The 21576-nt window shown below is 39.1% G+C and overlaps 1 protein-coding gene across 4 annotated transcripts in view; it reads left to right on the forward strand.

The window, feature by feature from the left end:
* kcnn2 (potassium calcium-activated channel subfamily N member 2) overlaps positions 1 to 21576 on the forward strand; it is a 95214-nt gene that overhangs the window by 46003 nt on the left and 27635 nt on the right. For all 4 annotated transcript variants that reach the window (XM_034191875.1, XM_034191876.1, XM_034191878.1 and 1 more), the window contains exons 3-6: positions 7193 to 7611; positions 10979 to 11120; positions 11222 to 11332; positions 13928 to 14055. In XM_034191875.1, coding sequence (XP_034047766.1) covers positions 7193 to 7611; positions 10979 to 11120; positions 11222 to 11332; positions 13928 to 14055 — 800 coding nt within the window. The remainder of the gene's footprint in view (positions 1 to 7192; positions 7612 to 10978; positions 11121 to 11221; positions 11333 to 13927; positions 14056 to 21576) is intronic.

Consider the following 21576-nt stretch of genomic DNA (forward strand, 5'->3'; position numbering starts at 1 on the left):
TATTTCCAAAGGTGCTAAAATTTAAACAGGCATATTGCGTGTGCATATTTTCATTTTAAAGCCTCAGAAGGGACCGGACATAGAATAATTCATTACCGAGCGTAAAGGGGTGGTTTCTGACTAAATGTGATCGTGTGCAGTTTTTCTTTTCCTTCAAAAGGCTCCTGCACATGTGGTGAATGCAGCCCGCCAGGAAACCTCCCCGTGTTTGCTGACAGCAGCGTTTTGTGTAATATCTGCTGCCGGTTGTGCCGGTTTGTGCAGAGGCAGATTGAGGTGATGGAGTGGAGGGAGCAGGAGCTGCTGTGGAGGAACATCAGTGTAGCACATACTAGAAAGACAAATGCAGTGGAAATAAAATGCAATCTGCAGCACACTTTGACAAATCTAAAAGTTGACAAGGAGAATAAGATAGAGATGGTATATCTGTAGCCATCAGCGGCCTCTGTCAGTGACATCACAAAGGGTGATGGTGGTTAAGGGTGGGGCTGTTAGTTGAGGGCAAATGCACTAAAAATTAGACTGAATGTGACAAAGACGGGGGGGCACAGCACCAGAGGTGACCATGTGATGAAGCTGTTGCATGTGACGGAGGGCGAGTGGAAGAGTGATGAGGGGAGTTCAGATCCACTCACGGCAAAGTCCCCAACAACCCGCCGTCTGCTCAGTGTGGCTTGCCAATGAGAACCTGTGCTAATGTGGAGGTGGCAGATGTTCTCATCATTAAAACGCTTTGAAGGTGAAAATGTTGCTCATGCAGCACTTAAAATGTTGAAATTATTCAGAGAACTGGAAAGTAACAAGAGTAGAGCAGCCATTTTGACTGAATTCAAAGTTTATTAAGTGTTAATGTACAATAAAAGTAGTAGTATTATTAGTAGTAGTAGTATTTTCCAAACTGTTATAAATGTGTTAGAACATCAACACAATATAAATAAATATCACAGTTTACAGTTTGACTTATATTTACAGTTGGATGTTTGACTTGTTTTCTATTTTCGTTGCACCCACTGATTTTTATTTGCGATTCAACTTGACACTGAAACGCGTGCACAGTGACACCTTCAACTGTGTGAAAGTTCAAGGCAGCTGGAGCAAGACAGTAAATATGTTAATTCATTGCTGGGAACTCAGTAGAGTGCATACCTCTCCTTTTTATCTGATTACTGAACTTTGATACTGATAGCTGAATTTTGACTATGATTCTAATCTTTGATCATGTTCCTGGCTTTTGATCATCATCTCTGATCTCTGAGCCTGACCTTTGCCAGTTAATTTAATTGCTGACCTTTGCTTCCTAATCACAGATCTTTGTTCACAATCACTGAACTTTGATCCTTGTTTTGATGCTGATTTCTGAACTTTGATCCTGATTGATGACCTCTGATTATGATTGCTCTTCTTTCATACTAGTTGCCTAGATTTAATGTTGGTCATGTTCCTGATTTTTTTATCTTTATCTCTGATCTTTGATCCTGACCAAAGATCCTTAATCAATAATGTTGACGTTTGATTGTAATTGCTGAGATTTTGCTTTTGTCTTGTTCTTCAATAGTAAAAGCTGAATTTGAATTCCTAATGACAAGACTTTGATCCAGATCGATGATCTTTGTATTATGGTTATTTAATTTATTCTTATTTCTGGCCTTTGTTTGAAATCATTCAATTTGATCCTGATCATTGAACTTTGTCTGTGACTGCTAATGTTTGATCATATTCCTGGCTTTTGATCCTTATGTCTGATCTTTAATCCAGACCTTTGCCAATCATTAATTTAATTACTGACCCTAATCCTTGTCCGCAATCACTGAAGTTTGATCCATGTTTATGATACTGATTTCTGAACTTTGATCCTGAGCTCTGAACTTGATTTTGAATCTCTAAACGTTGATCCTGATTGATGACCTTTGATTCTGATTGCTCTTCTTTCATACTAGTTCCTGAACTTTAATTCACATAAATATTTTATTGCTATTATTTGATCATGTTCCTGATTTTTATCTTTTTCTCTGATCTTTGATCCTAACCATGGATCCTTAATCAATAATGTTGACCTTTGTTTCGGATTGCTGAGGTGTTACTGTAGTCTAACTCTTTGATTGTGGAAGCTGAATTTGAATTCCTAATGACAGGTCTTTGATCACAACTTTTATTCTTGTCACTGACCTTAAATTTAGATTTTGACCTTTGATCCTGATTAATGACCTTTAATTCAAATGATTCTATGTGATCCTGATCAGTGAACTGTGACACGCAGTGCTAATCTTTGATCACATTCTTGATGTTTGATCCTTGTCACTGATATTTCATCCTGATCACAAATCTTTGATAAATAATAATTACTTTAGATTATGATTGCTGAGCTGAGAAACAAATGATTTTTGATTGTGAATGCTAGTACCCCATCACACTAGAGGCCGAATGACCCCAAATGCCGTCTGAATGGAAATTTGATCTTTTCCTTACGACTGCATCACAAAGTTTGGCTTTTTCCTATTTCGGATGTTTTCTGCTCACTCTTGTTAAGTGTGATGGGGCCCCAACCTTCAGTCCCTCATTAAGGGTGTTGCTTAACTTTGATCCTGGTCATTGGTCTTTAATCATGGTCACTGGGTTTTGGTCCTTATTGCTTTCCTTTCATCTACCCTTTTCTCCAAAACCATGCTAAAATGTAATAGGTTCTTCCTTACAACATTCTCCACCACTCCACCAAGTTTTTAAAAGGTATATTCATAATAATATAACCTCCTAAAGTGGGAGTAAATTTATAAATCATAATGACGTTCTTTGGAAAGTGGTCATCAATAATGTTATTCTTACATATAGTAAGTGTTTCAATATGGAAACAAAAAACTGCAATGTGTTGCTTTATTTACTTAAACCTATGGAACAAAAAATGTGATTTTTTTTTTTAATGCTGTTTAAAGTTTTTTGAGGAGGAAGAAAGATGTGCAACCATGATCAACTCAATCAATCAACTTTTTTCTTATATAGCGCCAGATCACAACAAACAGTTGCCCCAAGGCGCTCCATATTGCAAGGCAAGGCCATACAATAACCATGAAAAACCCCAACGGTCAAAACGACCCCCTATGAGCAAGCACTTGGCCACAGTGGGAAGGAAAAACTCCCTTTTAACAGGAAGAAACCTCCAGCAGAACCAGGCTCAGGGAGGGGCAGTCTTCTGCTGAGACTGGTTGGGGCTGAGGGAAAGAACCAGGAAAAAGACATGCCGAGAAGGGGGGCAGAAATCGATCACTAATGATTAAATGCAGAGTGATGCATACGGAGCAAAAAAAGAAAGAAACAGTGCATCATGGGAACCCCCCCACAGTCTACGTCTAAAGCAACATAACCAAGGGATGGTCCAGGGTCACCCGATCCAGCCCTAACTATAAGCCTTAGCGAAAAGGAAAGTTTTAAGCCTAATCTTAAAAGTAGAGAGGGTATCTGTCTCCCTGATCTGAATTGGGAGCTGGTTCCACAGGAGAGGAGCCTGAAAGCTAAAGGCTCTGCCTCCCATTCTACTCTTACAAACCCTAGGAACTACAAGTAAGCCCGCAGTCTGAGAGCGAAGCGCTCTAATGGGGTAATATGGTACTACGAGGTCCCTAAGATAGGATGGGACCTGATTATTCAAAACCTTATAAGTAAGAAGAAGAATTTTAAATTCTATTCTAGAATTAACAGGAAGCCAATGAAGAGAGGCCAACACGGGTGAGATATGCTCTCTCCTGCTAGTCCCCGTCAGTACTCTAGCTGCAGCATTCTGAACCAACTGAAGACTTTTTAGGGAACTTTTAGGACAACCTGATAATAATGAATTACAATAGTCCAGCCTAGAGGAAATAAATGCATGAATTAGTTTTTCAGCATCACTCTGAGACAAGACCTTTCTGATTTTAGAGATATTGCGTAAATGCAAAAAGGCAGTCCTACATATTTGTTTAATATGCGCTTTGAATGACATATCCTGATCAAAAATAACTCCAAGATTTCTCACAGTATTACTAGAGATCAGGGAAATGCCATCCAGAGTAACGATCTGGTTAGACACCATGCTTCTAAGATTTGTGGGGCCAAGTACAATAACTTCAGTTTTATCTGAGTTTAAAAGCAGGAAATTAGAGGTCATCCATGTCTTTATGTCTGTAAGACAATCCTGCAGTTTAGCTAATTGGTGTGTATCCTCTGGCTTCATGGATAGATAAAGCTGGGTATCATCTGCGTAACAATGAAAATTTAAGCAATACCGTCTAATAATACTGCCCAAGGGAAGCATGTATAAAGTGAATAAAATTGGTCCTAGCACAGAACCCTGTGGAACTCCACAATTAACTTTAGTCTGTGAAGAAGATTCCCCATTTACATGAACAAACTGTAATCTATTAGACAAATATGATTCAAACCACCGCAGCACAGTGCCTTTAATACCTATGACATGCTCTAATCTCTGTAATAAAATTTTATGGTCAACAGTATCAAAAGCAGCACTGAGGTCCAACAGAACAAGCACAGAGATAAGTCCACTGTCCGAAGCCATAAGAAGATCATTTGTAACCTTCACTAATGCTGTTTCTGTACTATGATGAATTCTAAAACCTGACTGAAACTCTTCAAATAGACCATTCCTCTGCAGGTGATCAGTTAGCTGTTTTACAACTACCCTCTCAAGAATCTTTGAGAGAAAAGGAAGGTTGGAGATTGGCCTATAATTAGCTAAGATAGCGGGGTCAAGTGATGGCTTTTTAAGTAATGGTTTAATTACTGCCACCTTAAAGGCCTGTGGTACATAACCAACTAACAAAGATAGATTGATCATATTTAAGATTGAAGCATTAAATAATGGTAGGACTTCCTTGAGCAGCCTGGCAGGAATGGGGTCTAATAAGCATGTTGATGGTTTGGATGAAGTAACTAATGAAAATAACTCAGACAGAACAATCGGAGAGAAAGAGTCTAACCAAATACCGGCATCACTGAAAGCAGCCAAAGATAACGATACATCTTTGGGATGGTTATGAGTAATTTTTTCTCTAATAGTCAAAATTTTGTTAGCAAAGAAAGTCATGAAGTCATCACTAGTTAAAGTTAATGGAATACTCAGCTCAATAGAGCTCTGACTCTTTGTCAGCCTGGCTACAGTGCTGAAAAGAAACCTAGGGTTGTTCTTATTTTCTTCAATTAGTGATGAGTAGAAAGATGTCCTAGCTTCATGGAGGGCTTTCTTATAGAGCAACAAACTCTTTTTCCAGGCTAAGTGAAGATCTTCTAAATTAGTGAGACGCCATTTCCTCTCCAACTTACGGGTTATCTGCTTTAAGCTACGAGTTTGTGAGTTATACCACGGAGTCAGACACTTCTGATTTAAAGCTCTCTTTTTCAGAGGAGCTACAGCATCCAAAGTTGTCTTCAATGAGGATGTAAAACTATTGACGAGATACTCTAGCTCCCTTACAGAGTTTAGGTAGCTACTCTGCTCTGTGATGGTATATGACATTAGAGAACATAAAGAAGGAATCATATCCTTAAACCTAGTTACAGCGCTTTCTGAAAGACTTCTAGTGTAATGAAACTTATTCCCCACTGCAGGGTAGTCCATCAGGGTAAATGTAAATGTTATTAAAAAATGATCAGACAGAAGGGAGTTTTCAGGGAATACTGTTAAGTCCTCTATTTCCATACCATAAGTCAGAACAAGATCCAAAATATGATTAAAGTGGTGGGTGGACTCATTTACTTTTTGAGCAAAGCCAATAGAGTCTAATAATAGATTAAATGCAGTGTTGTGGCTGTCATTCTCAGCATCTGTGTGGATGTTAAAATCGCCCACTACAATTATCTTATCTGAGCTAAGCACTAAGTCAGACAAAAGGTCTGAAAATTCACAGAGAAACTCACAGTAACGACCAGGTGGACGATAGATAATAACAAATAAAACTGGTTTTTGGGACTTCCAATTTGGATGGACAAGACTAAGAGACAAGCTTTCAAATGAATTAAAGCTCTGTCTAGGTTTTTGATTAATTAATAAGCTGGAATGGAAGATTGCTGCTAATCCTCCGCCCCGGCCCGTGCTATGAGCATTCTGACAGTTAGTGTGACTCGGGGGTGTTGACTCATTTAAACTAACATATTCATCCTGCTGTAACCAAGTTTCTGTTAGGCAGAATAAATCAATACGTTGATCAATTATTATATCATTTACCAACAGGGACTTAGAAGAAAGAGACCTAATGTTTAATAGACCACATTTAACTGTTTTAGTCTGTGGTGCAATTGAAGGTGCTATATTATTTTTTCTTTTTGAATTTTTATGCTTAAATAGATTTTTGCTAGTTATTGGTGGTCTGGGAGCAGGCACCGTCTCTACGGGGATGGGGTAATAAGGGGATGGCAGGGGGAGAGAAGCTGCAGAGAGGTGTATAAGACCACAGCTCTGCCTCCTGGTCCCAACGCTAGACAGTCACAGTTTGGAGGATCCAAAAAAATTGGCCAGATTTCTAGAAATGAGAGCTGCTCCCTCTAAAGTGGGATGGATGCCGTCTCTCCTAACAAGACCAGGTTTTCCCCAGAAGCTTTGCCAATTATCAATGAAGCCCACCTCATTTTTTGGACACCACTCAGACAGCCAGCAATTCAAGGAGAACATGCGGCTAAACATGTCACTCCCGGTCTGATTGGGGAGGGGCCCAGAGAAAACAACAGAGTCCGACATTGTTTTTGCAAAGTTACACACCGATTTAATGTTAATTTTAGTGACCTCCAATTGGCGTAACCGAGTGTCATTACTGCCGACGTGAATTACAATCTTACCAAATTTACGCTTAGCCTTAGCCAGCAATTTCAAATGTCCTTCGATGTCGCCTGCTCTGGCCCCCGGAAGACAATTGACTATGGTTGCTGGTGTCGCTAACTTCACATTTCTCAAAACAGAGTCGCCAATAACCAGAGTTTGGTCCTCGGCGGGTGTGTCGTCGAGTGGGGAAAAACGGTTAGAGATGTGAACGGGTTGACGGTGTACACGGGGCTTCTGTTTAGGGCTACGCTTCCTCCTCACAGTCACCCAGTCAGCCTGCTTTCCCGACTGCACGGGATCTGCCAGGGGGGAACTAACGGCGGCATTTTCAACCATGATGAAAATGTTTGATGGTGTCTTGCTTCTCTGAGCTTCACTGTTCTTTACTTGCAGCTATTTATGGTGGACAACGCTGCAGATGACTGGAGGATAGCCATGACATATGAGCGCATCTTCTTCATCTGCCTGGAGATCCTGGTGTGCGCCATCCACCCCATCCCAGGGAACTACACCTTCACCTGGACGGCACGCCTGGCATACACCTACGTGCCGTCTGAGACGGATGCAGATGTGGACATCATCCTGTCCATCCCCATGTTCCTGAGGCTGTACCTCATTGCTCGTGTCATGCTGCTGCACAGCAAGCTCTTCACAGACGCTTCCTCTCGCAGCATTGGCGCTCTCAACAAGATTAACTTTAACACACGCTTTGTGATGAAGACCCTCATGACCATCTGTCCTGGCACTGTGCTGTTGGTCTTCACCATCTCGCTGTGGATCATCGCTGCATGGACCGTGAGGGCTTGCGAAAGGTGCCTGGATGTCTCACGTTTCGCCTAATTTAATTCATTTACCCAAAAACATTGGGTAACAATGAACTAGATGACACAGAATAATTTCCTGGCTACAATTTTTAAAATTAGTCATACAAAAATGATAAATTATACAGAGCAAAATGTCCAAAGCTAAACTCTGATGTGATCTTTTTGGACATGATATTCCTACATATTTAGTATAATGTGGTGCAGTTCATTGATAAATAAACAAATAAATAAATAAATAAATAAATAAATAACCTTTAGGACAAAAACTATACATACCTATATTTTCTATCTGTTTTTTACACCTTTTAAATATATCCTAATATATGGAAAATAAGCTTGTCTGCAAATACAGAATATGTAAACGTTATAGTTAAAAAAGTAATGTTTTCTTATTCTGTAAATTGTATTTATATATAATTTGTTTGTGATCCAAAAAACAATTTAAGTATATTTTTCAGTTATATACACAAACACACACACACACACATACATACATATACTCAACAAAAATATAAACGCAACACTTTTGGTTTTGCTCCCATTTTGTATGAGATGAACTCAAAGATCTAAAACTTTTTCCACATACATAATATCACCATTTCCCTCAAATATTGTTCACAAACCAGTCTAAATCTGTGATAGTGAGCACTTCTCCTTTGCTGAGATAATCCATCCCACCTCACAGGTGTGCCATACCAAGATGCTGATTAGACACCATGATTAGTGCACAGGTGTGCCTTAGACTGTCCACAATAAAAGGCCACTCTGAAAGGTGCAGTTTTTTTTTTATTGGGGAGGGATACCAGTCAGTATCTGGTGTGACCACCATTTGCCTCATGGAGTGCAACACATCTCCTTCGCATCATCCGTGAAGAGAACACCTCTCCAACGTGACAAACGCCAGTGAATGTGAGCATTTGCCCACTCAAGTCGGTTACGACGACGAACTGGACTCAGGTCGAGACCCCGATGAGGACGCCGAGCATGCAGATGAGCTTCCCTGAGACGGTTTCTGACAGTTTGTGCAAAAATTCTTTGGTTATGCAAACCGATTGGTTCAGCAGCTGTCCGAGTGGCTGGTCTCAGACGATCTTGGAGGTGAACATGCTGGATGTGGAGGTCCTGGGCTGGTGTGGTTACACGTGGTCTGCGGTTGTGAGGCTGGTTGGATGTACTGCCAAATTCTCTGAAACACCTTTGGAGATGGCTTATGGTAGAGAAATGAACATTCAATACACGAGCAACAACTCTGGTTGACATTCCTGCTGTCAGCATGCCAATTGCACGCTCCCTCAAATCTTGCGACATCTGTGGCAAAGTGCTGTGTGATAAAACTGCACCTTTCAGAGTGGCCTTTTATTGTGGACAGTCTAAGGCACACCTGTGCACTAATCATGGTGTCTAATCAGCATCTTGGTATGGCACACCTGTGAGGTGGGATGGATTATCTCAGCAAAGGAGAAGTGCTCACTATCACAGATTTAGACTGGTTTGTGAACAATATTTGAGGGAAATGGTGATATTGTGTATGTGGAAAAAGTTTTAGATCTTTGAGTTCATCTCATACAAAATGGGAGCAAAACCAAAAGTGTTGCGTTTATATTTTTGTTGAGTGTATATATATATATATATATATATATACGAGGTCTGTCCAAAAAGTATCGTACCTTTTATTTTTTTTTAAAACTATATGGATTTGAATCACGTGTGATTACATCAGCCAAGCTTGAACCTTCGTGCGCATGCGTGAGTTTTTCCACGCCTGTCGGTTGCGTCATTCGCCTGTGGGCAGGCTTTGAGTGAGCACTGGTCCACCCCTCCCGTCGGATTTCTTTTGTCTGAGAACTTGCTGAGCGACTGCCGCTTTGCTCCATGAAATTTTTTTCAGAAACTGTTAGAGACAGACAGTTGGAAACCATTCGATAGATTCAGTTGGATATCGGTGAAGATTCTGTCGGCGTCACGTGGATTATGGACTGTTAAAACCTTTTTAAAGACGGCCCACAGCGGTGGAGGGCGCGCAGCGCGCCGAGCGGCCATTCGACAGGCTGGATCGACCAGATCTTTTCTAAACTGAACGCTGTGTTGATCCGGGACATCATGTGACTACCACAGAAATGGCAACAGAGCTGGACATAGCACTTTTGCGGCACATTCCACTGTTACAGGAGATTTTGTAATGAAAGACATGCAGAGGATTTCGCGCGTCGGCACGAAGCAGCTCAGGACGCGCAGCAAAAAAACACCTCCGTCTTGGAAGTCTCACAGGACATGTTGTGGTATGTCCAGCTGTTACACAATTTCTTGGTTACTCACTCGACTGAAAGCCATCGAAAGCCGTCTGAATCTTCTGAATGGTTTCCAACACAGAGGTGTTTTTTTTTTTTTGCTGCGTGTCCTGAGCTTCTTCATGCCGACGCACGAAATCCACCGCACGTCTTTCATTACAAAATCTCCTGTAACAGTGGAATGTGCCGCAAAAGTGCTATGTCCAGCTCTGTTGCCATTTCTGTGGTAGTCACATGATGTCCCGGATCAACACAGCGTTCAGTTTAGAAATGATGTGGTTGATCCAGTCTGTTGCACGGTCGCTCGGCACGCTGCGCGCCCTCCGCCGCTGTGGGCCGTCTTTAAAAAGGTTTTAACAGTCCATAATCCACGTGACGCCGACAGAATCTTCACCGATATCCAACTGAATCTATCGAATGGTTTCCAACTGTCTGTCTCTAACAGTTTCTGAAAAAAATTTCATGGAGCAAAGCGGCAGTCGCTCAGCAAGTTCTCAGACAAAAGAAATCCGACGGGAGGGGTGGACCAGTGCTCACTCAAAGCCTGCCCACAGGCAAATGACGCAACCGACAGGCGTGGAAAAACTCACGCATGCGCACGAAGGTTCAAGCTTGGCTGATGCAATCACACGTGATTCAAATCCATATAGTTTTTGAAAAAATAAAAAGGTCCGTTACTTTTTGGACAGACCTCGTATATATATATATATATGTGTGTGTGTGTGTGTGTGTGTGTGTGTGTGTGTGTGTGTGTGTGTGTGTGTGTGTGTGTGTGTGTGTACTAAAAATATTTGCATCAACATAATATGAATCTAATATGAACTGTACCTTGGATATTTATTGAAAGTTTTTCAAAAGGGCTGGAACATAATCAAGAGGAAACCTGTGTTGCAAATCTACCAATTTATGTTTCTTGGTACAGAATGAAAACCTTATAAGAGTTCTTAACACATCCTGAAATCACGATCCAAAATCAATGCATAATACACAATATATTGACACATTTCTGCATAGTATATTTCCATTCCTGCAAAAGTGTGAGGTTTGGCATTTATTATTGATTACAGGTACCATGACAGCCAGGATATAACCAGCAACTTTCTAGGAGCCATGTGGTTGATCTCAATCACGTTTCTTACCATCGGCTACGGGGACATGGTCCCCAATACATACTGTGGGAAAGGAGTTTGCCTCCTGACTGGAATTATGGTGAGCAACCCTACATTTTGCTTATTTATTTATTTATAGAGGATAAAAGTCTCATTTACATTAAAATGATGGCTTTCGAATGTTGATTTTCTCATCTACAGGGTGCTGGGTGCACCGCCTTGGTGGTGGCCGTGGTGGCAAAGAAACTGGAATTAACCAAAGCTGAAAAACATGTCCATAATTTTATGATGGACACCCAGCTAACAAAAAGAGTAAGCACTACGTATACATAGTACATATAAAGCAGAATTTAAAGTTACCAGGGGCAGAGGCAGGAATTCATGTTCGGGGTCCACTGGATGTTGCCATCTAGTGGCCTGTTTAGGCATTTTGAAAGACTGAATTTGTTTCTGAATCATTTTTGTTCATTTATTCAAAGAGGATTCAAAACACTGAATCATTTTCTGAAGCATAGTTCATTCAGTATGTTTAGTGCTTCGTAATTGACTATCCTTTTGTGAAGCAATTGCTTTGTTTAATTGTTGATGCATTTTAAAATGGTGAATCATTTTATGAAGCAATTACTTCATTTAATTGTTCATGCATTTTAAAATTGTGAATCATTTTGTGACGCAATTGTTTTAACTGTTCATGCATTTTAACATGGTGAATCATTTTGTGAAGCAATTGTTTTGTTTAAGTGTTCATGCATTTTAAAATGGTGAAGCATTTCAATCAATCAGTCAATCAATCAGTTTTTTTATTTCAAACTTAGTTGTCAATTCCAGTATCATGGCAGTTCACAATATAAGCAAATCAAATGAACAAAGCTTCTTTGTACTCTCTGTACCTCTATACTCATATGAAAAATAAACAAAATCAGAAAAGAAGCAAAACAAAAAATGACAACAAGAAAGTTCGAAAGGGAGTGGGAAGAAGTAAATACTTTTTAAATCCCACCCCCGGTACACATATCTTCAGTGGTTGCTTAATTAACAGTGAATACAACTGCAGTTAATTTACAATACCTCAATATATTTATGATTCCAATAACTCATGAATAGACAACAATTTCAATAACTTATCAATATACTTACAATTTCAATAGCTCGTGAATGGACTTACAATTCTAGTACCCGTGAATATGCTTACTCTTCAATCACTCATCAATATACTACAAATACTAAATAATTTAGTAACGATTCAATATTCAATACAATACAGTACAATACAATACCTTAACTCTGAGATACTTATTGTTACTAAATGATTTAATGTTTTATAATCTTAATACTATAATGACTATAGTAAGAATTTTCACTGTGTACTGTACCGTAGTAAAATGTTTTCTTTGTATTTGGCTTTGAATTGGTAAATGTTTTGACATTGTTTTAAATTCCATTCTAAACTATTCCACAATTGCACTCCACACACTGAAATTTTGTGAAGTAACTGTCACGTTTAATTGTTCATGCACTTTAAAAGAGTGGATCATTTTGAAGTACTTGTTTTTGTGCTTTGTTGAGCATTTTAAAACATTCTCTTTTTTAACCAAGTTCCTACTGCCCACCAGATGTCCTCTTTGTAGCGTTTTAGGCATTTTGAAACAATGGCGCATTTTAGGAAGCAAATGTTTTATTTATTCTTTTGAACATTTCAAAATACTGAATTATTTTCTAAAACAATCATTTGAGTGTTTTAAGTATTTTGAAAGAATGATTTATTTTCTGAAGCAATTTATTTTAACCATTTTATATGATTCAAAAATCTTCTGAAGCAGTTTTTTTATTTGTGTTTTGAACATTTCAACAGTGACTTGTTTTCTTAAACAAATGTTCTATTTAATATTTTGAGCAATTCAAAACATTAGATCATATTATGAAGCAACTTTTATTCATAGTTTTGAGCATTGTGGAAAAAATAACTAATTTTCTGAAGCAGTTGGTTTATCAAATTTGAACTTTTCAAAGCAGTGATTAGTCTCCAGAAGCAACAGTTTCATTTAAACATTTGAGCATTGTGAAACACTATGTACAAGAATTACTGTATTTTATTTAGTGTTGTGTTTCAAAACAGTGAAGTTTGTGAATTGTTTCTTTAAGTGTTAGAGCACTTTACATAGTCACTCATTTTCTGAAAGGGTTTGTTAGATTTATTATTTTGAGCATTTAAAAACACTAAATCATATTTTCAAACAACTGTTTTAATTATTTATTTAATTTTCTGAAGTATTTGGTTTATTATCATTTTGTGACATGTCTTCAAAAGCAGCTTTCATTTAGAGGTTTGAACACTATGAAACCATGTGAAACACTGAAAGTTTTAAGATAATTTATTTCATGTTTCAAGTCTTTCAATACAGTGACTAGTTTGTGACTATTTCACAAACTAGTTACATTTACTATTTACTATTACATTTTTCGAGTCTTTCTGAGCAGGATTTCAAAGTAGAGCTTCAAAATAGTGAATCATTTTCTGAAGCAGCTGTTTTGTGGCACATTATCACTTCAAAACAATGCATAATCTGCAAAATAAATTATTTTGTGAACGTTTTCAAACCTTTCAAAGCTGTGTTTCAAAAGTAGAGCTTCAAAACAGTGAATCATTTTCTGAAGCAGTTGATTCTTGTTTGTCCAAGCACTTCAAAACAATCCATAATTTACTGAAGCAATTGTTTCATTAAGCATTTCAAAGCAGTGTTCTAAAGTAGAGCTTCAAAACAGCAAATTATTTTCTGAAGCTATTGATTCATTTTGATCAAAGAATCAAAAGGCCTTTTTAATGTCATGATTGCCAATTCCACCTGCGCACATCATCAGTCCATTTCAAATCTTTTTCATCAGATCTTCTTTTGTGTTGCAACGTAGGTGAAAAATACAGCGGCGAATGTTCTCAGGGAGACATGGCTCATCTACAAAAACACCAAACTGGTGAGGAAGATGGACCACGCCAGAGTCAGGAAGCACCAGAGAAAATTTCTCCAAGCCATCCACCAGTAGGTTCTCCTCTTAACCCCGAGGTGACAGGTGGTCGAACACTTTCATGGGGACGTCTGCTCACTTGAATTATTGATGCAAAACAAACCTGAAATCTGAATTGTTTGACACCTGTAGCAAAATACGGAAGTATCCTATACTTCCTGCGTGTTTTCCCTGAACTGGAGATGTGATGTGAAATAATGAGCTGGTACATGTTTGAATTGTGTGGTGAGATTTGCAGAGGAAATTAAAAAACAAAATCCACTCCCTCTGGGTGTGAACTGAAGAACCTCAGCTGCTTTTCTGGAGCAGCTTCAGCTTTACTGAAGTATTCATGAGGAAAAAACTCTTGAAATATTGTCACGTTGCAGAATTTGCAGCAAGGCGATATTGATCTCTGTCTCTGTTGCTCAGCTTTTGCTGTCAGGTTGACTCCTGTGCATCTTGGTGCACGCTGACCTCAGGGCTGACATAAGTGTGTTTCAATATTTTCTACCGTCTGCTCCAGCACTTACCTGTCAGCTAGTCTTTTAGTGCGTCCCCAAGGAGCTCCCAAATGTTATCCAACTCCAAAACAGTATTGATTTTAGCTTTACTTCACTGCTATTTTATGTCAGGACTTACACACACATCTACTCTGCAGTTTCTTTTAGTAACTGAGAATCAATCAATCAATGTTGAAATGAATAACTGGAGGTAAAAATATTCACGGCAGTCTTTTTTTGACCGAAACATCCAATTTGTGTTTGCATTCTCCCGTGTTCTCTATGTAGTGGAGCAGATAAGTATGACTTTTGGCCAAAATTGTTCTCTTGGTGATACAAGCAACAGATTTGGCATGAGTGTTCTTGATAAATCAGTGTTTGAGAAAAAGTGGCAGCCAGGTAGGGGTCAATGAAGAGTTACACAGGGGTCAAAATTGAGAAATGTTCCAATCTCATTGAAAAGTATACCACTGTATTTGTCTGATCATAAATATTCCCAAAAGGTTTAGTTTGGACTATCTATGACAAGAACAGTCGCAAAGGTCAGTTTCAGTTTGTACATGGGGTCAAAAGTTAAAGTTGCTCCAATTTTTGTAAAATGTGATGCAAATTATTGGTTGAGTTAATCGTTGTCAGTTGTCATGTTACAGGGTAACATATGTCACGTCATAGAATGCAATGGACGTCCACATTGTTTGACATTTACTTTGCAAACCAAGCATTCAACACAGTCAAAACCATTCCATTTATTAATCCTATTAGTTCAACCAAGAATCTGCACTTTTTACCAAAAATGGAGCAACCCAAAATTAACCTTTGTCACCATTCTTGCTGTTTTTACCCCATATCTTCATAACATTCAGTAATAGATAGTCCAAACTATACGTTTTTGCAAGGGCGCAATTTAGAACTAGAAATTGGGGGGGACAAAGTGTGAGACCCGCAGGGCCGAAGCCCATAGGTCGGGGGTCTGGGGGCCAGCGGTTTCTAGATAAGCTCAGATGCATTCGGAGCATCCAGAACAGTAATTTTAATGTTTTGAGAAGACCATAAAATGGACACCATTTTACTTATGCAATTTGAAACTGTGGATATAAGTACTTTATTCTGTGAATACCCAGCATTGATTTTATTAACATCCTGGTGTAAATAAGGTATCACCACATGTGTAGAACTCAAAAAGAATGATAAGTTGAGTTTTCAATAAAAAAAAACAAAAAAACAACTGCAATGTGGTAAAATGTATTCATAAATATGAAAGAACAGGCTCTTAATAATTATTAACTATCGCATATTGTATTTTTTTTTCCTCAAGATTTGTTTTTGCATTAGTTTGAAAAAACAACAGATCATAAGTTTAGGATAAATTACTTACCATGAATTTAATTTTTGAAGTGGCACTAATGACAACACTCATACTGAACATAATTTCGCTTGCACAGACTGATTTTGGAGATCAAGCAATAATTGCAGATGGGCTTTCTGAGGTCCCAGATAGCTTTTCTGATTTCCTTTTCTAACTTTCAGAATTTAGTAAATTAGCATATGGTCCACTGATACTTATGTGTAAACACTAGTCCCTAGAGGCAGCTATTTTTGGTTTCAAATCTGGGCAAATGCAGTCCCAGAAACTTCCGAATGTGACAAACAAGAAACAGGTGTTGTAAACAAGTCAATGCTGCTAAAAATACAAACTTGCAGAAACAAAGATACTATTCTGACATGGTTTTGCACATAAGACTGACATGGTTTGCACATAAGACTGGCATAGCATGTTTCAAGTACACACATATATGTCAGAAGGTGGGGGAGACATACCATATTCTGTCCCCCCGGTTGAAAAGGTGGGGGGGACATGTCCCCCCTATCCCCCACCAAATTTCACCCATGCCTTTTTGTAATATTTATGATCACACAAATAATGTGGTATAGTTTTCAATATGATTGGAGCATTTCTAAACTTTGACCCCTGTGTAATTCTTCATTGACCCCTACCTGGCCACCATATTGGATTCTCAAGTGGCCAGCACTTTTTTCTCAAACACTGAATTATGAAGAACATTCATGCCGAATCTGATGCTTATATCACCAAGTGAAGGATTGCGTCAGTTTCTGCTGCACTAATGGTTCTTTGAAGCCTCTCATTTGTCCATGAATCTTTGTTTAGACTTTATTCATTATAATGTAGACGAATACAGAATTCACTGCTGCAACCCACATCCAGAATTGTGCTGCAGCGTAGTCAAGTTTATCTTGTCGAGTCCATATGTCCTTGCTGCCACATTTGAGCGACTTCACAGCGAAGCCTCCTGTTCACCGCATGTTCTCTCAGAGAGCCTAATGACAGAAATCCCTTGGAGCTAAAGTTGTGTCTATAAGAACTATGTTCGGTGGGGAAAAGTCACGTCCAGTTCTGTGCACAAGGGCAAGCGCTCAGTGTGATTTCACAGCTCCATAATCTAAAGGCTTTGCTTTGTTCCTGAGGGAGTGACTACACAGGAGCCTCTGGTGTCAATGTCAGGGTATCATACGCCGGATTGAAATTAATACAGGAAAGGGAATAGCCTGACAGCAAGCAAATCGCTGAGGTGGAATGCTGGAAAAGGTTTATGCCTGTCCTTGACCTGTCACAGTTGCTGTTATCTCTGCTCAAAGCTGAAAAACAAACATCCTCATCAGTTTGTAAAGGATGTGAAGCAGAACCTACTGTGAAATGGGGCTAAATCCTTAGCTTTTAGGGCAGATTGTGCTGTGACGGAGATACAAGGGCTCAAAGCCTAGTAGTGAATTTTTAGTTATTCATTTTCCAGTACAATCACATTAAAGATTAAGAATTTAAAGCTTCAGTATGGATGATTTGGGGGTGTTTATTAGCAGAAATGGAATATAGCATTCACCACCATATGTTCATTAGTGTATAATTAGTTGAAACACTGAATCTATGTGTTTTCATGAACTTAGAATGAGACCTTCATATGTACATGGGAGCAGACCCCCCTCATGTTGGCCGCCATGTTGCAGCAAGGCTGGAAGAGTGAAGACATTGTCTACTTTTTGCTAGTGCAGGCCAACAAGTTTGAGGACCCTGATTTTTGTGAAATGAAGGATCATACAGAGCAGCATGGTGGCTTAGTGGTTAGCACTCTTGCCTCAAAGCAAGAAGGTCATGGGATCTATTTTCAGCTGTGGCCTTTCTGTGTGGAGTTTGTATGTTCTCCCTGTGTTAGTGTGGGTTCCTTCTGGGTGCTCCAGCTTCCTCCCACTTCTTAAGGCATGCAGGTTAGGTGGTTTGGAAACTTTAAATTGATCGTAGGTGTTTGTGTGAGTGCGAATGTATTTGTTTGTCTACATGTGGCCCAGCGGCAGACTGGCGTCCTGTCCAGGGTGTACCCCATGTCATGCTTTATGACTGCTGGGATAGGCTCCAGCCCCCCGCGACCCGATCTTGGATAAGCAGTTGAAGAATGGGGGTGGGGGAATCATACATATTGCTTATCACAAGAGAAGGCAAAGGATAATGTAATGAATCCCCATCACCAAAGAAGGGAAAACATGAAGGGAAACAAAATCATGAACTGCAATGGCATAATGCTGTCTGCAACCTCATCACTCGGTAACACTAAATCCTAGAGATGTAACTGATCATAGTTGTTCCGTGATCCATAAGGACCACCCCTCATGGTTCGGCACACACATGAACCATGGACTTTTTTTTTTTTTTGCAAAGTTTACATCACAGTGTGATTTGATGTTATGGTAACTTGTTTTTAAAGTGATAACTGTGTTAATTTCAAAGCAGTTGTTCAGAAATCACAGTATAAATCAAGGCTGTGAAATAAAAATTGTGAAATCTGAGTAAAATTCACAGGGGGTCTGCCCCCACCCCCAGTTAAACTACATCACATTCATTTAGACTGAAAAGACTGTTAAAGTATTTCAAAAACCACAGCTAAAGCTTGTAGAATATTTTAAAAATCAGGGTAAAATATCAATAACATACCTTATAGTAAAAAGCCACACATTCTTGTGTAAATTCCTGTAAATCCACTCAAAGCCACAATGTTTTTTTTCCCATGAAAAAAGTCTACATTAATAAAAACTAATTTACATTCTTGTGTAAATTCATGTAGCCTAAATTCATTCAAAGCCACAATGTCTTTTTTTCAATGAAAGTCTAGATTAATGAACGAAAAAAGGCACATAATCTTTTCTGAAATCCTGTTTGAACAGCACAATGTTTATTTTCCAGAGACAAAAAAATTACCAGTTCGCTTTTCCCGTTTATCTTTCAAGGTGTGTTCATGAAGCCAGCAACAATTCCACAGATTCTTGTCCTTATCACACGTTTTCAAACCGTCTTTCTCGCCATCTTCGCTCTGTCTGATGTCGCTCCGTGACACAGACATGCTGCAAAATTCTTCTTTTAAAAACTTGAAAGTTCTAAAAGTTTGCGATGTACATGCTACGTTTAGCGAAGCTTCGCACAGGAGCCACACAGCGTCACCGCAGCAACCAACCAGTCCCGCTTTATGACAACTGTCGTAACAGCCAGGCTTTGAGTGACATTTATTCTCCTCGAAACTCCGCGGATCCGAGGAAACTGATTTGTATCTGTAACACACAGATCAGTGTCCGCGGGCTTATAAAACTTGCATGATGTCGTAAAAAAAGAACGCTTTGCAATAAGCATTTTAAAAACTCAGTAACGATCACGATTAAAGAGTACAACACTAACACCCCCACACCCATCCCCATGATGAAATCCACGGAATCCCGCAGATCCGCAGTTTTCACAGCCCTGAAAAATTGAGGGAATGTAGCTGTGTGCTCACATAGCTTGTTAAAAACAGCCTTGTGCTCCTCTAGAGACAGCTTGATGCACTTTGCAATTCTGGATTCAAATATGGAAAAAAAAAATCTCTCAAAAACTTAAGGAGTTGAGGACAAAGTATCTGTCGTCTTTTCCCTGTAAAGTCTTGGGCCCAGTGAAGCGAGCACTGTGCTCAAAGTGCACATGCAGCTGAACTGGCTGAAAATCCTCCAGACTTTTTCCAAGTATCTGCTCTGTGGGACCACTGATCAGAATGAATTTGGATCAGTAGGTAGGACTAATGTATCTATCACAAACAGATTATCTATCCTTTTTTAAAAAGAATTTGATGTTATAAGTTTATATCAGCTTTGCTCCATTTCTTTCTTATTTTTTTACTTTTTATTACATTGACAAAGACTATTTATTCGCTGATACTGTTAATATTACAATTTAATATAACAAGTATTGTGTAAAACAGCTTCATTCAGGACCACAAGCAAAAGTTCCTTTTTTTTCATTGATCGTTAAGGTCTTTGTAAAAATGGAAAGCAAAGTAGTATTTGTTTTTTGTTTTTCTGGTCTGAACATGATCCAATCATGGACTTGCAAACATGAACCAATCCGAACTGTGTTTTATGATCAGTGGCAACCTACCACATCCTACACACTGTAGCTTTACAATGGCAAATTTGGATATGTCTAAATGTTTAACCAAAAGCAACTGGACATTTTATTTTTACAATGTTAAATGCAAGTGGTTTCTTCAGTCTTAAGACTGATTATCTGCACTGTTGTGTGGGCACAATCAAAGTGAGTGTGAGCATAGCAACATGGTTGCCATCCAGTAGGACATCAAACACTTACTGGGAAAGTTCATTCACTAGGGCTACATGCATCAACATACTGAATTCCAGGCCACTGTTTAGGGATCTTTCCCAGCTGTCGGCAGATATGCAACCTCACCCCTCAGTCAAGGTGGCACCAATGTGTCACAGAGTAATAGTAAAAAAACAGACTCAAATGTGGGAGCCCTTTAAACTGTCTCTCTTGATTAACCACAGTCCTTCAGGTCAGCAACAGGAGCTGGTATTAATGTTATCATGGAGAATCGTGAAGGTCAACTTGCTCCAAGAGGGCCACTGGCTGTGTTCCTCTTCATAAACAGGTGAAGCGTCCTCTGGCTTCCTGTTTGACAGCACTGTAAAGTTTCATTTACACTTTCACCTCGAGCTGTCTCACCTATAGCTCACACACTTCAAGATAAAAGACTTTTAAGTTGGCGCATTCTCTGTTGCAATATTCTTACAAACAGTAATGTGGCAGTAGTGAGGAACACAGAAGACCTTCAAGCAATAGGAATTAAATTAAGTCTTTAAATCTGAAGCTGATGATACCAGATTAATTTGTAACTCCACAAGAATTTTTTTGCCACATCCACATTTAAATATACTTCTTTTAAACAAAATCTGCTCTGTTTGCATGTATTTTGAAAGATTTGGGGCTGTTTGAGTTTGAAGTCATGTACCTGAGTTCATTAAACTTGTGACGGACGTGGTGCTATATTCTGTATTTTTTTAGACGAAAAGATTCATTAAGATCAGAATGGTTTATTGATATTGAATGGAGTTGAAGCTGTAACCAGGATGAGTGTGAGAATGTGGGATTCGAGAAAGCAACCAAGGTTTCAGTTGTAGCAAATACAATATCATCATCCCATTGAAGAGTTCCTTCTTCTAGAATGTTGTTGTTTGATTACTTTGGCAGTTACTGAACTCTTACTTCCACTCATCAGCTCAAGAACTGATCTGGATTATTTTATGCAGATTTAGGTGTTCGTGAGAGAATGTACCTTGTCTTTCTTTGGTGAAATGGAATTACAATGACAGGCTATATTTGAGCTGACCATAATAAAGTTACAATAGAATTGCACTCTAAAGTTAAAAAACACACACACACTATAAGTTTGAGCTATAACTGAATCTTTGTTTGCTCCTTGGCTGATTTCCCTAAAAACTTGATATGTGGATAACAGTCAACCACAGAATTGCCCTTAATGGGCTTGATTGGGTACAGGTCAAGTTGACTTGGGTCAAAGGTCAAAACTGTGATATCCCGACCCCACAGTTTAATGTCCACCACAGTTGGCACACATTTGCAGGAGGGTTCTGGAAGTGCCTAGGCGAGCTCAAATGTGCCAAAGGTCAATCTTTGGTGTCAAGGTCATTGGGTTCAAAGGTCAA

Source organism: Thalassophryne amazonica, chromosome 17 (assembly GCF_902500255.1).
Source record: "Thalassophryne amazonica chromosome 17, fThaAma1.1, whole genome shotgun sequence".
Taxonomy (NCBI): Eukaryota; Metazoa; Chordata; class Actinopteri; order Batrachoidiformes; family Batrachoididae; genus Thalassophryne; species Thalassophryne amazonica.